Below are 16,283 nucleotides of genomic sequence, written 5' to 3' on the forward strand. Positions count from 1 at the left end.
AGACACATGAGTTGCTTCCGTATCTTGGCTATTGTACACAATGTTGCAATAAACATAGGGATGCACACATCTTTTCAAACTAGTGTTTTTGTTTTGTTTGGGCAAATATTCAGTAGTGGAATTACTGGATCATACAGTAATTCTAGTTTTAATTTTTTGAGGAACCCTTGCACTGTTTTCCACAGTGGCTGCAACAGTTGGCATTCCCACTAGCAGTGTATTTCTTCACATCCTTGCCAACACTTGTTATTTCTTATGTTTTTTATTCAAGCCGTTCTGACAGTTAAGAGGTGATATCTCACTGTGGTTTTAATTTGCATTTCCCTGACGTTGAGTGATATTGAGCACCTTTTCACAGGTCTTATTTTTAATAGTGTAAATATTAAACAATTTAAAAATAATATGAAATTTTGGGGGGCGCCTGGGTGGCTCAGTCAGTTAAGTGTCCAACTTTAGCTCAGGTCATGATATGGTTCATGGGTTCGAGCCCCACATCAGCTCTGCACTGACAGTGTGGAGCCCATTTGGGATTCTCTCTCTCTCCCTTTCTCTGTCCCTGCCCCACTTGTGCTCTCTCTCTCTCAAAACTAAATAAATAAGCTGTAAAAAGAATATTACATTTTCTATAGCTAAAAGTATTTTTAAAGTATTTTTAGTTTCAGCTTTATTAGTAACTACTGAGGAAGGATAAGAAGCACATAGGATTAAGTTATTTCCCTAAAGGAATTTATAATATGGCTGAGAATATGAGGCCAATGAAAATAGACACCTCTAAACTACTTATCCCAGAGCAGTGATTATTAATGCAATGGACAGTTGGGGAGAAGAGATCATCTGCATGATTGAGAAGGTTGAGATTAAGAAAGGTAAGCATCCAGGGAAGCAGAAGGTGTGAAGGGTTTCATAGGCAGAAGAGTAAAAATAGAACAGAAGAGATGGAGGGGAAAAAAAAAAAACAAAAAAAAACCAGATATGATTTCAGATTCCCACATGGTTGGAGCAAACCCACTTAGCTAAGCCCAGAGTATCTTTTTAGTAAGCACGCTCAGTTTGGGGATAGCAGTACCTTCTGCTCCACTATTTTCTCCCTCTCGATAATTTTTACTTTCTTATTTATAAAAATCAGTGTGATAGAATTTAGCTGGAATGACTCATGAAAATACTGAATTGAATTCTAAATATTAACTCCTTTAATCAGTCACAAAATAAAATAAAATGATTACATATGATTTAGATATATCAACTTGGGAGAGGGACTTTTTTCTAATATTGTAAAAGTGTTATTCTTGACTCTGCCACTAACTTGTCATCCGACCTTATTTACTGATCCTTAGTTATGTCATTAATAAAATAAGAGTATTGAATGACATGATTCCTAAGGTCCCTCTGTATCCTAAACTTCCTGGAGTCTATTGTATACCTTTCTAAATATTAGATAACCTAGTGTGATTTTTAAAGTTCTTACTGATTCAAAGAGATACATGCACCCTGATGTTTATAGCAGCATTATCAACGATAGCCAAATTATGGAAACAACCCAACTATCCATCTATAATGAAGAGGATATAGATGCAATGGAAATCTACTCGTTTATAAAAAGGAGGAATTTTTGTCATTTGCAACAATGTGGATGGAACTTGAATATATTATGCTAAACGAAGTAAGTCAGTCAAAGAAAAATTCCATATGATTTCACTAATATGTGGAATTTAAGAAATAAAATTGATAAACATAGTAGGGGAGAAAAAAGAGGCAAGCCAAGAAACAAACTCTTGACTGTAGAGAACAAACTGCCGGTTACTGGAGGGGAAGGGGACAGGGGAGTGGGTTAAATAGGTGATGGGGATTAAGGAGGGCACTTGTGAGGAGCACTGGGTGTTACATATATGTAAGCGATGAATCACTAAATTCTACACCAGAAACCCATATTACACTTCATGTTAACTAACTGAAATTTAAATAAAAATTTGTAGAAAAAAAAATAAAGTCCTTGTGTGAGATGTCAAATGATAGCTTTTGAAATAATACTTACATTTTGGCCCACTTATCTAGTTCTTCTTCCAGATATGCTTTAACCATTTTTGGTTGCAGGCCAAGAGAATTGCCCAAGAAATAGATGGCATTTTCATCCTTATTCACTAAAGATAAATCAACTGAAACAGAAAGAAATGAAAAAAATGCTTATTCAATTAATTAACCTTCTTCCATTTGGCATTGTTAATCCAGTACAAATAATTAATGTAATTAACTCCAATAAGGATAATAAATAACTTATAATTCTTCCCAAAGATAATATCACATTCTCAGAAAAATAATTATTCTTTTACATTTATATTTTAAAATATAATTTAAACGTATAGACTTTTATTGAGAGCTCTCATATTTATTGTGCTCCACAAGGAAGTCTAAATTAGCAACTATACCCAATCATAAATGGACAAAGGCAAAGAAAAATGTTAGAAGCAGAATTTTTATAGGAAGTATATCAGCCCATCTAGACATACTAGAAATTTACCAGAGTCTAAGCAAGTACTCACCCTCTTCAATAACTGATGTTGTAGATAAGGCAAATAAAAAAAAAAAAAAATTAAAGGAGTACTTACATATCTGAAGTAGATATATTAGCTTTATACATTTTGTCACTCTATATATCTATATACATATATTAATATATACATATGCAAAGATTGTTCTCTGTATCTATGTCTCATTCAAATAAAACAGAATTTTAGTGATCTGTCTATCTTACAACTCTCCTTTGACTGCAACAAATACAGTTTCACTAGCAAACCAATTCATGTCTGAAGACTCAACGTGTTCCATGCAGGTCAGCCTCAGCAATGACCCAGCATGAGTAGCCAATCACGCATATCTCTGTTCCCATTGTCTTGTCTTGTTCTTTCATTGCTGATGCTTTTACACACAAATAAATAGTGGGCTGCTCATATCTAGACAGTCATGTTTAGTGTGCTCAATGTGAGAGAAAAACAGAATTATAAACGAAATTATCTTGTCCCATGCCAGACAAAAGTAGGCTTCCCCATCTCCTTTCCCCATCTTTGTTGAGTTGGTTGTTTAAAAAGTCTCAAAACACATCAAATGGCTTTGAGAATTCAATTGGCATTGTGTAATATGGCAGAATAGAATATCCAGGAAATATATTTTATAAAAACCCACGACAATAGATTGCCTACCACTCTCCACCTGAGTCGTATTGAATCTGTGCAACATGAAAGACAAGCAGAACTTTAATCCTTGGGGCCTAGGCTTCTCTTGTGCCAGAAAAATGTTAAATATGTTTGTTATTAAACACTGGTGTTCTTGGCAGTGATGGGATTCAAAACTGCACATTTTACACCAAAATATGGCACCTGGGCATACTAAATATTTTCAGCTGAGAGAATTTGAGAAATGGAAAGACCTTCTGACTTTCCCCTAAGGAGGTCATAAAACCCTCCTGTGAGAGGTGCCCTCCCTATATATCTTTATCTCCAAGACACTGAGAGGAATTGAAAGAAATAGGCCTTACTGTTCCCCAAGTTTACTACTCTTAGCTCATACACTTCATTATCTTGTCACATTCCCCCATGATGTTTCAGTCTTCATCAAACCTAGCATTAAAAACTCAGGTTTAACTGCTTCTTCAGATCTGCATTTCCTGTTGAAGTCTCCTCTGTCATGTAAAACTTGTAATTAAAAAAAAATGTATGCTTTTATTGTGTTAATTTGTCTTTTGTTACAGGGCTTTGGCCTCGAACTTAAAAGGGTAAAGGAAAAAGATATTCTTCCTTCCCTACAGCAGCATAGGGTGCTAACAGAAAACCACAAGGCCTCCAAGGGTTGAAGGAAAAGCAGGCGAACCAACTTGGTGAAACTGCTTTCCATAAGACTGAGAGAAGGAAGGAATGTATCCCCTGCAAGTGGCTCCACTAAAGATCCCAGGCATGACAGAAACCTGGTCTAGTCCCCAGGTGTCCCCAGATTGATGGAAAGGAGAGGCTGCTGCCAATGAAGCCACTTGCTCTCAAATGGCCACAGATGTGGGGCAAGGGGGATGAAGACAGTTCACCACAGACCTGTTCCTAGGGATAGCAAGAGGCCTCCACAAATTTCTGGACCCCTAGGAAGAGCGAAGGCAAATTCCCAAATAAAGGAACCAAGATTTTCCATCAAATCTTGTAGGTGTCAAATTTGATTCCATTTTCAAAAAGTGAAAAATGAAAAACTATACCATTTTCAAAAATGAAAACCTATACCATTTTTGTACCTCCAGTGTGAGACTGCAAATTATATCCCTTGCTATATATTTTAATTGATGTACCATGGCTCAAATTTCAACTAAGTATTCAAATAAGTACAGTAATCCAGACCATTGGGAGGATATTAATAAGGATGACTTTTTTTAGGGAAAAAAATATGTATTTACTTATTTAGAGAGAGACAGAGAGAGAGAGAGAGACAAAGAGAAAGAGAGAAAGTACAAGCAGAAGAGGGGCAGAGAGAGAGGGAGAGAGCAAATTCCAATCTCATGAACCATGAGCCAAAATCACAAGCTGGACACTTAACTGACTGAACCAGCTAAGTGCTCCAAGAATGACTTTTTTAAAAAAAAATTTTAATGTTTGTTTATTTTTGAGAGAGAGAGACAAAGACAGAGTGTGAGCAGGGGAGGGGCAAAGAGAGGGAGATACAGAATCAGAAGCAGGCTCCAGGCTCGGAGCTGTCAGCACAGAGCCCGATGAGGGGCTTGAACTCACGGACTGTGAGATCATGGCCTGAGCTGAAGTCGGACACTTAACTGACTAAGCCACCCAGGCGCCCCCTAGAATGACTTTTTAATTGCGCCAAATAAAAGATCCTCCTTCTCCTAGTGATCTCTCATTCCTCTTAAGTCTAATGAACCTTCGGAACTACCTTATTTTCCTAGTTGGATTCTGTAGAATAATTATAAACTCACTTTATTTTTCTCACACCACTGCCCTTCAAAAGTTTTACTTAAGATGCATTCATCTCCCTGTGTGATATCTCCTACAGGTCTCACACTTGTAGGTATTACAGATGCATTTTCTTCTCTCTCTCTCTCTCTCTCTCTCTCTCTCTCTCTCAGCACTGCCATAATGGTTTGTATTCTTGGAGAAAGGGAGAATAAAGCTAGCAATGTGAGAAGGACTATTAGGACCTAAGTTTGGGAAGAACCACCTCCCACCTTCATACATATGTACTGTACAACCATGGCCCTCCCCTGTTCACTAGCCTGTAACCAACTATGAGAAACAGTAGCTATGGTAGGTCAGAGAGGGGGGATGCATTGGAGAGGAGAAATTCATAAATGAATTTCCTATTGCAATGCCTTTCAACAAATATTCAGTATGTTTGGAGCATCCAGTTAATGTTATCAAAGTTGGCCAAATATTGATCTAATTGCAAATATACTGTCGGATAACAGTACTAGCTGTTCTCTTTGAAAGAAATGAAGTATTATTATCTTACAACCATATATACATAGGTATAATACTTTTTAAACTAGTTAAGATAATCTATTCATGAAATGATAATTTTAAAAAGACAAATATAAAACCAGACATTTATGATCTTTATATATTTTATTTGGATTTATGTACTAATTTATCACATCAGGAACTTTACAAAAATACAGTGCCTACGCTTGATACAGAGACTCCAATTTAATTGGTCTGTATGGGGCCTGGAGGTAGACACTATTTTAAAATCTTTCCAAATAATTCATTATATGGCCACATTTCAAAAGTCCTGGCATTAGCCCCCATATTAAAAACAAAACAAAACCAAAACTGAGATTTCCCAAGTTTAACTGATTTCTTCAGGTCACAGAAGATACCTAACTTTTAACTTAATGTAGTATGTCATTATTATAATTTACAATTTTATTAGTCCACTTAAAGTAAAATACATGTGAAATCATTCTAAAGCAAGGTTAGTTAATTATAAAGTAATTTTAATATTTTCCTTATTATAAAGGGGAAACCTAGAAGTAACTGAAAAACAGAAATAAATTCCAAAGATTTAAAAAATGACTAGTTTATGTAAAGAATATTTTCTAAAGTAAATTTTATATAAAAAGGAAGTCAAGCATTAATGGTTTTGTTTCTAAGGTGACAGTGTGTATCTTTGTTATGTATGCCAGGGGATACTATATGCACTTAAACCGACATAAACTGAGAGTGTCAGTGTGTGAAGTAAATCTAAATATTTCCTTTCAGCATTGCAAATTTTGTTTAGTTAATTCTGTATAATTTTAATGTTTATTATCAGAATATTATTAGATACTTATTGACTGGAATAAAATACTAGTTTGGTAACATATTCTGCTCTAATTTTTTCAAATAATAAATTTCACTCTTTTTAAATATAGCTAGTTTTAATTGATGCTTTTCTCTTGAACTCCTGGGTTGGCTCCTGTGACTGATAGATTTTCATCATAAATTTTTCTTTTTGTCTGCAGTAATGGGGAAAAAAAGAAAGAAACATCTCTGTGAAAGTTAACCCCCACCAGAAATATATTTGTTTATTTGTTTTGAAAGACTTTATATTTAAGAGTTTGTTTCCTCCATATGTGTATGAAAAAATGAAACCCTTTACCCAGCAAAGGGACATTAGATAGGTAGGTTTATGGGCATTACTGCAGTGCTGTGCTGATTAGAAATCCTAGGCTAAAACTTTAACCTACTATGAGTGTTTATTTGACAAATCTGAGCTAAGTTTTTATTTATTTTAAAGAAGGAATTCTGTTCTCAAATTCAGGAAGAAAAAGAAAAGAAAAAAGGAAAGAAAGAACAATTTTTAAAAAGACCCTCCTCAAAGAGATACAATGTTTTTGCAGATTGGTGAACACGAAATTATTGCTGATTGTATTATAATCATTAATGGAAAGCATAGGGATTCAAGCTGTGTTTGTTTCATTCGTGTTTTGATTATTTCGAACCCTGGTAATACCGATAAGATTGTAAGCAGATGATATGAATTTATTGGATAAGAACTATCTAATTGTAAAATTGTCTCAGTCTAAATACTTGTGGTAGTAATATGACTGGGTTCGGGTTGTTATAGTTGTTGGCAGTACTGAATCCAATCTTGGCAATTTGGAATACTGCTGAACTGAAATTGATGCTTAAGTCTATAAGTCTCTGAGATGATAGTCCTCTGAGGAACTAGATCAAAATTTTATCAATAAACAAATAATCTCCAGATGAAAACCGATGGGGGGCCAAGACCGATCCTTCTTATTACATGACACCTAGGGTACTGCATCTCAAAATTCCCAAGGACCAGTTCTGGTTCTGGTCATCAGAATGAAAAACTAGCTTGCTCAGGGTGCCTGGGTGGCGCAGTTTGTTGAGCTTTGGATTTCGGCTCAGGTCATGATCTCATGGTTCATGGGTTCCAGTCCCACATCTGGCTCTGTGCTGACAGCTTGGAGCATGGAACCTGCTTCAGATTCTGTTATCTCCCTCTCTCTCTCTGCCCCTCCCCCACTCACTCTCTGCCTTTATAAAATAAAATAAAATAAAATAAAATAAAACATTAAAAAAACTAGTTTGCTAACATAATCTTCAAAAAAGTTTTAGAATAAATGTTTTTTCCTCAAAGTATAGTTTAGATTTAATATGTTTTTTTTTTTTCTTGTACTACAGAAAAATACTTCTGGCCTTCTATATTTTAGAAAAATCTAAGACACAATTTGACATGGGAAAGTACATCCTGACACACTGAATGTAAGTAAAATACATTGAGTAGCATTTTAGAATCTGAGGAGTTTGAAAAATAAATGATAGTAAGTATACTGGGGAAGAAAACCAGAATTTGAAATGCCACCAAATTGGCATTGAGTTTCTCATTTTCTTTCTACTTCTGAGGAATCTCTCAGGGTTTGCTTTCAAAGACAGCCAGAAACTCCAAGTTTTGTAGTGAGTGTGAACTATAAGAACTCCAAGAGAAGCCCACTATCCCTATTTCTGAAGAGTTACAAAGAGAATCACTAAGGGCCAGAGAGACAGAGAGGGTGAGAGTGGTAGAAATCTTGTTGGTGAAAGGGCGGGCCCACCCTGGCCAACTCCATCTTGTTCTGTGTCCTTCACCCTGACCACACCTCCTCCCCTTGAGTAACCACCTCACCCTCACCTGTCTAACAGGACTCGGACCCTTCCCCAGCCAATCGGCTGAGGCCATAGCCATTACCTCACCAACTGCCCCTAGGCCCCAATAAAACCTTTGTCCTTTTGAAACTCACTCTCTCCCTGGTATCTCACCGCTGCGTCAGTGCAGGTAGGGGATTGAGCTCGAGCTAGCTTGAATAAAGTCTCTTTTGCTTTTGCATCGGACTCGGTTCCCTGGTGGTCTTTGGGGATCACGAATTCTGGGCATAACATTGGCTTTTCTCTTTTTGCTTTCATTTATTTCTGTTCTCTTCCACAGTAACCACTAGTCAATTCTGTGAGAGTGGCAGCAGTTATAATAACAGTAGTTGCACAGGAACCCAAATCACTGAGAAAGGAAACCCTTCCCTCTAACTAGAGGAAGGATGGTTCTAAGAATGTGGGATAACTCTAGTTGTTTTGTTTTCTCCCTGTCCTCTTGTTTCTGGTGCCCAGAAGCAAGCATAGTCATATGCATAACAAAAAGGATCAATTAAAATGCCCATTTTCTAGCCAGAGGAAAATGAAGATGGACCCTGGGAAGCAAGAAATTGTTAGGCCTATTGAAAAGAGAGAGCTTAAGAAAATGATCATATACCTTTGTACATGAACTTTTGAGTGCACCCATGTACTGTGCCTGAATGGATCTAAGTCTAAGTGATTCAACAAAATTTGAGAATTGAACCTAGATTCTAAATTGGTGTTTGAGTGTCATATATACAGGAAAGATCCAAATAATACTGCAAAGTCTTTGAAAACTGAATTACCATTGGAACTACCATCCACAGAAGGTGAGTAGGAACTTGCAAACAACTTATCTGAGTAGATTGCTTGCTAAAGTAAACCAAAGGAAATGAACAATATCAACATTCTTGATAGGATTTAAAATAACAAAGACTTACAGGGTAATACCAAAATGTCTAGAACACAATATAAATTTACTCAACACAAGATGAACCAGAACCGTCTCAACATACCTTAATGGAAAAGAAAATCAATGGACATCAAACCCAAAACAACACAGATATTGGAATTATCAGACAAAGACCATAAGGTAGCTATTATAACTATAGTCCAAGATGTAAGGGAAAGCACTTTTGAAATGAATATAAAAAAAATAAAAAGTTTCAGCAGAGAAGTAAAATATTTTAAAAAGAAACAAACTGAAACTTTAGAACTGCAAAGTACAATAAACTAAATTTTTGAGAAATTCCAAAATGGACTCGAGAGCAGAATGAACATGACAAAGGAAAGAGTCCTTGAACTTGTAGACAGATCAAAGAAATTATCCAATTTGTACATCAGAGGGGGGAAAAAAAGAAATTGTAAGAAAATGAATACAATCTCAAGAATATGTAAGCCAATACCAAAAGGTATAATATTTGTATTATTAGAATATCAGAAGAAAAGGAAGAAGAATGGGATGCAAAAATGTTTTAAGAAATAATGGTTAAAAATTCCTCAAATTGGTCAAAAATTTAAACTTGCATACTTAAAAATCTCAGTGAACTTCAAGGAGGATAAACTCAAATAAATGCATGCCCCAAAGAGGTTAGAGGTTAGAATAAGAGACTCTTAAAAACTGAGAACAAACTGAGGGTTGATGGGGGGTGGGAGGGAGGGGAGGGTAGGTGATGGGTATTGAAGAGGGCATCTTTTGGGATGAGCACTGGGTGTTGTATGGAAACCAATTTGACAATAAATTTCATATATTAAAAAAAAATAATAAATAAATAAATGCCCAGACACATTATAATCAAACTGCTGATAATTTAAGACAAAGAAAAATCTTTAAAGCAACCACAGACATCGGTCCTATGTCTATTGGGTACCGATAATTCTAATGATGACAATTTCTCATCAAATAACATGGAGGACAGAAACCAATGGACCAAAATTTTTAAGAAGTGACTGAAAGAAAATAATTGTCAGCACAGAATTCTATGTCTGGCAAAAATATTCTTCAGAAATGGAGGCATAATAAAGACATTTTCAGGGGAAGGAAAATGAAGAAAAACCTTTGGTTGTAGATCTGTCTAAAAGAAATACTAAGGGAAGTTCTTTTGGGTGAGAAGAAATAATACTAGAGGGAAGTTTGGATGTTAGGAATGAAAGAAGAGCAACATAAGTAGTAGATATCTAGGTAAATGTAAAAGACTCTTCTTTAATATTTTTAAATATACATGATATACAGTTATACATATTGAAAAGAAAAAATGAAAACGGTATCTGTTTGGGTTTTCAGAGTTTGTAGATGTAATATATATAACAACTATGACATAAAAAGATGAGAAAGAGAGCTAATTATATAATTTTAATTTTCTACATCCTATTTGAAGTGATAAAATATTGTTTCTAAATCAAGTAATGAGTTTAAATAGATATTTAATATATATTAATAACTATTAATTAATATATTATATATAATGTATATTTTATATTATATATTTTTAATCTCTAGAGCAACCAGTAAATCAAACCAACAAAAACTACACAAAAAGATATAATACAAAACTTAATATGTAACTTAATGTGATACCAAAAAAATATAGATATCATCAAAGCAAAGGCAAGAAAGGGGGAAAGAAATAAAGGAAAATTGACACAAAACAAATAATAAAATGGTAGATCTAAATCTACACCTGTCAATAATTACATTACACATAAAGAGTCTGAATATGCCAATGAAAATTCATTGCCAGAGTGAATTCAAAAAGAGACCCAACTCTGTTCTATCTATAAGTTGACAGTCTATTTTTCAATTGCAATGATATGGGTAGGTGGAAAAAGATATGCTAAGGAAACACTGATCAAAATGAACCTAGATTAGTATATTAATATCAGACAAGGAAGACTACAGAGTAAAGAAATTACCAGGGATAAAGTAGAACATTACATAATGATAATGTATCAATTCAATAAGATATAACAATCTCAAATGTGAATGCATCTAACACCAGAGTTATTTCTCCCAGTTAACAGTTTATTCATTGAATAATTAACTCAGGTTTGTTCAATCAGTATTTAAAATATTTCTTGAATCTCTTCCCTTTTTTCACCTCCAATGCATTTACTTTGATTTCTATAGTTCCTTTTGGATTTCTGAAAAAATATTCTACATCATTTCCTTAATTCTACTTTTGCCTTCTTCAATATGAGTCTGCAGTCTTGATGAAATGACATTAGTAACATTAATATACAATTTTGTGGTTCCAAGCTTAAACATTTTCCACAGCTATGAATAAACTCAGCAGAAATTCAAACATTACTGGACAGTTAAAAGAAAGAAAGAAAGAAAGAAAGAAAGAAAGAAAGAAAGAAAGAAAGAAAGAAAGAAAGACCCACATGCGAACACACACACACACACACACACACGCATGCAAATTTTCTAATTCTTCAGCAACTATGCTTTCTCTTGCTTGTGTGTTTACAAATGCTGTTCTTTCTGAGGGATAAGACCTCACTGGCCACCTCCACCTTAGGGTCTGCCTAGAGGACTCCCATTCATACAAAGAGAAATAACATAGCCCTTGCTTTCAGGGAACAATTAGTCTAATACAAAAGGAAAGACAAAATTACAAGTAGGTCCATGGGGTGCCCCGGTGGCTCAGCCGGTAAAGCATCTGACTCTTGGTTTCCCCTCAGGTCATGATCTTGTGGTTGGTGAGTTCGAGCCCTGCATCAGGCTCTGTGCTGACAGCTCAGAGCCTGGACCATGCTTAGGATTTTGTGTCTCCCTCTCTCTCTGCCCCTCCCCTGCTCATGCTCTGATTCTCTCTCTCTCTCTCTCTGGTAAAAATAAATAAACATTTACAAAATTTTTTAAAAAGATTACAAGTCCACAAAATTGCATAATGCAAGTGCAATGAGAAATTCAAAATGTCTACGAAATCAAATTTTTAACTAAGAAATATTCTTACTTTTTTTCTTATAGAAATTAGATATATAAATCATTAGAATCCTATAGTCATAAATATAGCTGGATGAAACCTTTATTTAACATGTTAGCTACTATTAAATAAAGGATTATACTTTATGCTAAAAAGCATACTTTCCCATATTTCATTCACTGATACCTCATACTTGTCACTAACTTCTGAGCCTAACAATAGTTGAACTGAAGAGGCTCTATTATATTACATGGAACCCCTGGAGACAAACTCAAGCATGGCAGTTTTCTATGCCAATTGTATCTAACAGGATAATATCACAAAGTCATAGTAATGGTAGATCTTGTTTGGAGAGCATTCAATTTAACTTATTAAAGTTGAATGACAATTTTCTCATCTTTCCTGAACATATGATAAAATTGAAAGAGGGGAATATTTGAGGATGAAAGAAACAGTGATAGGAATACCATTGAAATAACTTTCTAGGTCCAAGACGGAGCTTCTTCTGCCCAGGATGATACATCAGCATGGAAACTTAGGTGACTTTCCTAGTCCCTATTAATGTTCTGCTTGACCAGAAAGGTAGTACATACTGTCAGCCAATCCTAATGCCAAGCCAACTCTGGACTCTATACTTATTTCCTTATTCCTTCTTGCCCCAAACAAGTTTTACCATGTGGCCCCACCAAATCAGACATTTTCTATTTTTCTCTTCCTTGTTCTTTATTCTTTGTCCTATAAAAGCTTCCTGCCTCCCACCCCATTTTGCAGTTCCCTGGACCCTAGGGAATGGAAATTGTGAGTTTCAGGAAGTGTTAAATAAAGTCTATATCATCTAAATTGTCTTCGTTATCATTTTTAAGCAACTCTTTGTGTAAAACTACTCTCAAACACAAGTTACTTGCAAGGGCATTGTCTGATTTAATGAACTATACAGAGCAAAATAGTAACAGGTTTGGTAGATTACTGGCCACTTGGAGCTGGGGATGTAAAAAGGGAGTAAAGACTCAGGTTGTGGTGATGATCATCAAACTATAAGCACCTATTGAACTATGCACTTAAAAACATTTTTTTAATGTTTATTTACTTTTTGAGAGAGAGAATGAGAGAGAGAGACAGAAGCAAGGGAGGGGCAGAGAGAGAGAGGGAGACACAGAATCTGAAGCAGGCTCCAGGCTTTGAGCTGTCAGCATATAGAGACTGATGTGGGACTTGAACCCATGGACCATGAGATCATGACCTGAGCCAAAGGCAGACACTTAACCAACTGAACCACCCAGGTGCCCCAAACTGTGCACTTAAAATACTAAATGATATAAGTCAGACAAAGAAAGAAAATATTGTATGATATCACTGATATGAAGAATTGAATGAATGAATGAATGAATGAATAAATGAATGAATGAATGAATGAATGAATAAATAAATAAATAAATAAATAAATAAATAATAAATATAAATGAACTGATAGATACAGAGACAGATTGGTGGTGGTTGCCAAAGGCATCAGGTGTGGGGTAGGCAAAATAGGTAAAAACACTCAAAAGGTACCAACTCTCAGTTATAAGATAAGCAAATCCTGGGGGTATCTTGCAGAGCATAAAACAAAGTGGATTCTATGGTATATAAATTCCAACTCAATAGAGTAGTTTCTTTTTTAAGTAAGCTCTATGCCCAACATGAAGCTTGAGCTCATGACCCTGAGATCAAAAGTCCCATGCTCTACTGACTGAGCCAGTCAGGTTCCCTTAGAGTAATCTTCGAAAAAGTAATAGCTTTGAGTCAAGACAACTGGAGAAGGAGTCCCAAAATTTGGAATCCATTTCTGGTTATATCGTCCAACTACATGGACTAGGCAAATTCATTTAAAATTCCTTACAGGGGTGCCTGGGTGGCCTAGTCGGTTAACCGTCTGACTTCAGCTCAGGTCATGATCTCATGGTTCGTGAGTTCGAGCCCCTCATTGGGCTCTGTGCGGATAGCTGAGAGCCTGCCTCAGATCGCTGTCTCCCTCTCTCTCTGTCTTACCCCCCTCCACGCCGCTCACACTCTCTCTCTCTCAAAAATAAATAAACATTAAAAAAAAATTTAATTTAAAACTCCTTAGAACAAGTTGTTAATATAACTAAGACTTGAAAAATTAAAATCAATTGAAAAATAAAATATCTAGAAGCAATAAACTTTATACATGAAGAAAAAATTACAACTTTTTAAGAAAAGCAAATGGCCAAGGAGTTTATACAAATTTCAAACACTGTTCCAAGATTTGCAAATTCAAACAAGGAAGGAACAATTTTTGATTATCAAATAAGCAAAGATGTCCATGACACAAGTGCTTTTGTTTCTGGAGGAAATACAAATGTAAATGTGGAAGTCATTTTGGTACTTTGATAGGTAGGTCATAAAAACTTTGTCTTGTATCTCTGAAAAACCAATATATGAAAATACAATAAAAAGAAGAGTTGGGATCTTATGGAACTATCCAGTATCCTCTCAGAGATTCAGGAACAATTATGTTCCAAACAGGAATAATTTAGAGAGATTTAGACACGTCTTTCCAATATTTATGTCTTGCATGCCTTCCTTGCTTGCTTTCTTCCTTTTTCTTGGTGCATATGTTTGTGCATGAGTGTGTGTGTGCATGCATGTGTGCATGTGTTATTTTGGGGGTATGGTCTTTAGAACAACATTGAACATTAAGTGCAACATCAGCTAAGTAAAAATAATTTTGACCCTTTTCTCTAACAATGTCTCAAAAACCATCTAGGAAAAGGAAAATAAAACCTATATTTATTTTGACAAATCTTTTTTCATTGATGTAAAATGGAGCAAAGTCAAATATTTTAAAAATTTCATATTTTTATACTTGTGCTACCTATTTTTTTAAAATAGGACATCCCCAAACCAAGAACAGAATCAGCTTACCATATTATTTAAAAGAAAAAAAAATGCAATATGTATTTCTTAGTCACTGATTATTTCCTTATTTTTGGTAATTCTTATACATGCCATCTTTACTCACAGCATACAAAGATGGTTATTCACATAATATCTTCTTAATATGCCCAAATCACAAAATAATATTTCCTCTAAGAGAAATATCATGCTATCATTAACTAGGTGCCACAAATAAGAGATATTCTAATACTGTATTGAAAAGAAATTGTTTTGAGCTCTAAGTGCTTAGAGAACAAGTAAATGCGTCTGCCTATAATTTTCAATCAGTCACTCTATTGTTCAGAGAAATAGATGACAGTATAAAAATGCTGCAAGTATTTTATTCAGAAGAAGAAAAGGAACATAAAGAATCTGAGGCTAAGGTTGGCTGACAGGCTGATTTAGTAGCACCAGGAACTTTCTGTTTTTCAGACATAATTACAATGGCTCTATTATGTAAGAGAACAACGATTTCAAAGGTTTATGATAAACTCATGTAGTAGCAAAAATAAATTAATAAATTAATTAAGAAAAATAGAATTCTTTTCAGTGTTCTTACCTGCAGGTAGATCCTGCATTTTGGGGATATGAAAATTCTCTCTGAAGTGCCTCAGCTTATCTTCCTTATCAAGGTGGAGGGCAACCCTCTCATCTGTCAGGTGACATCTAAGTTCAGATGCGATGCGTTGAAGTGTGTCAGCTGGTAACTCAAGAGGTGAAGCCTCCATTACAAGTTGTTTCTCTAAAAGTGAAGAAAAATAATTAAAAATAATTTAGCCACCACCATTTTTTTTCTGTAGAAAAGGAGCCTTTTAGGTAAAGAATGTTGTGTCTTTCCTTTTTAAAAAAATTTTTAATATTTATTTATTTTAATTTTTTTAATGTTTATTTTTGACAGAGAAAGAGACAGAGCATGAGCAGGGAAGGGGCAGAAAGAGGGGGAGACACAGAATCCGAAGCAGGCTCCAGGCTTTGAGCTGTCAGCACAGAGCCCAACGTGGGGCTCAAACTCACAAACTATGAGATCATGACCTGAGCCCAAGTCGGACGCTCAACCGACTGAGCCACCCAGGCACCCCTAATGTTTATTTATTTTTGAGAGAGAGAGACAGACAGACAGACAGAGCATGAGCAGGGGAGAGGCATAGAGAGAGGGAGACACAGAATCCAAAGGAGGCTCCAGGCTCTGAACGGTCAGCACAGAGCCCAATGTGGGGCTCAAACCCACAAACCATGAGATCATGACCAGAGCCGAAGTCGGATGCTTAACCAACTGAGCCACCCA

General features: G+C 35.5%; 1 protein-coding gene across 3 annotated transcripts in view; it reads right to left on the bottom strand.

The window, feature by feature from the left end:
* Positions 1-16,283, bottom strand: part of KYNU (kynureninase) — a 115,357-nt gene that overhangs the window by 91,795 nt on the left and 7,279 nt on the right. For all 3 annotated transcript variants that reach the window (XM_019455085.2, XM_019455091.2, XM_019455093.2), the window contains exons 2-3: positions 15,558-15,740; positions 2,033-2,153 (exon numbers count right to left, since the gene is read on the bottom strand). In XM_019455085.2, coding sequence (XP_019310630.2) covers positions 2,033-2,153; positions 15,558-15,726 — 290 coding nt within the window. In that variant the 5' untranslated portion in view covers positions 15,727-15,740. The remainder of the gene's footprint in view (positions 1-2,032; positions 2,154-15,557; positions 15,741-16,283) is intronic.

This window comes from Panthera pardus, unplaced genomic scaffold (genome assembly GCF_024362965.1).
Source record: "Panthera pardus isolate Hobbes unplaced genomic scaffold, ASM2436296v1 HiC_scaffold_10, whole genome shotgun sequence".
Taxonomy (NCBI): domain Eukaryota; kingdom Metazoa; phylum Chordata; class Mammalia; order Carnivora; family Felidae; genus Panthera; species Panthera pardus.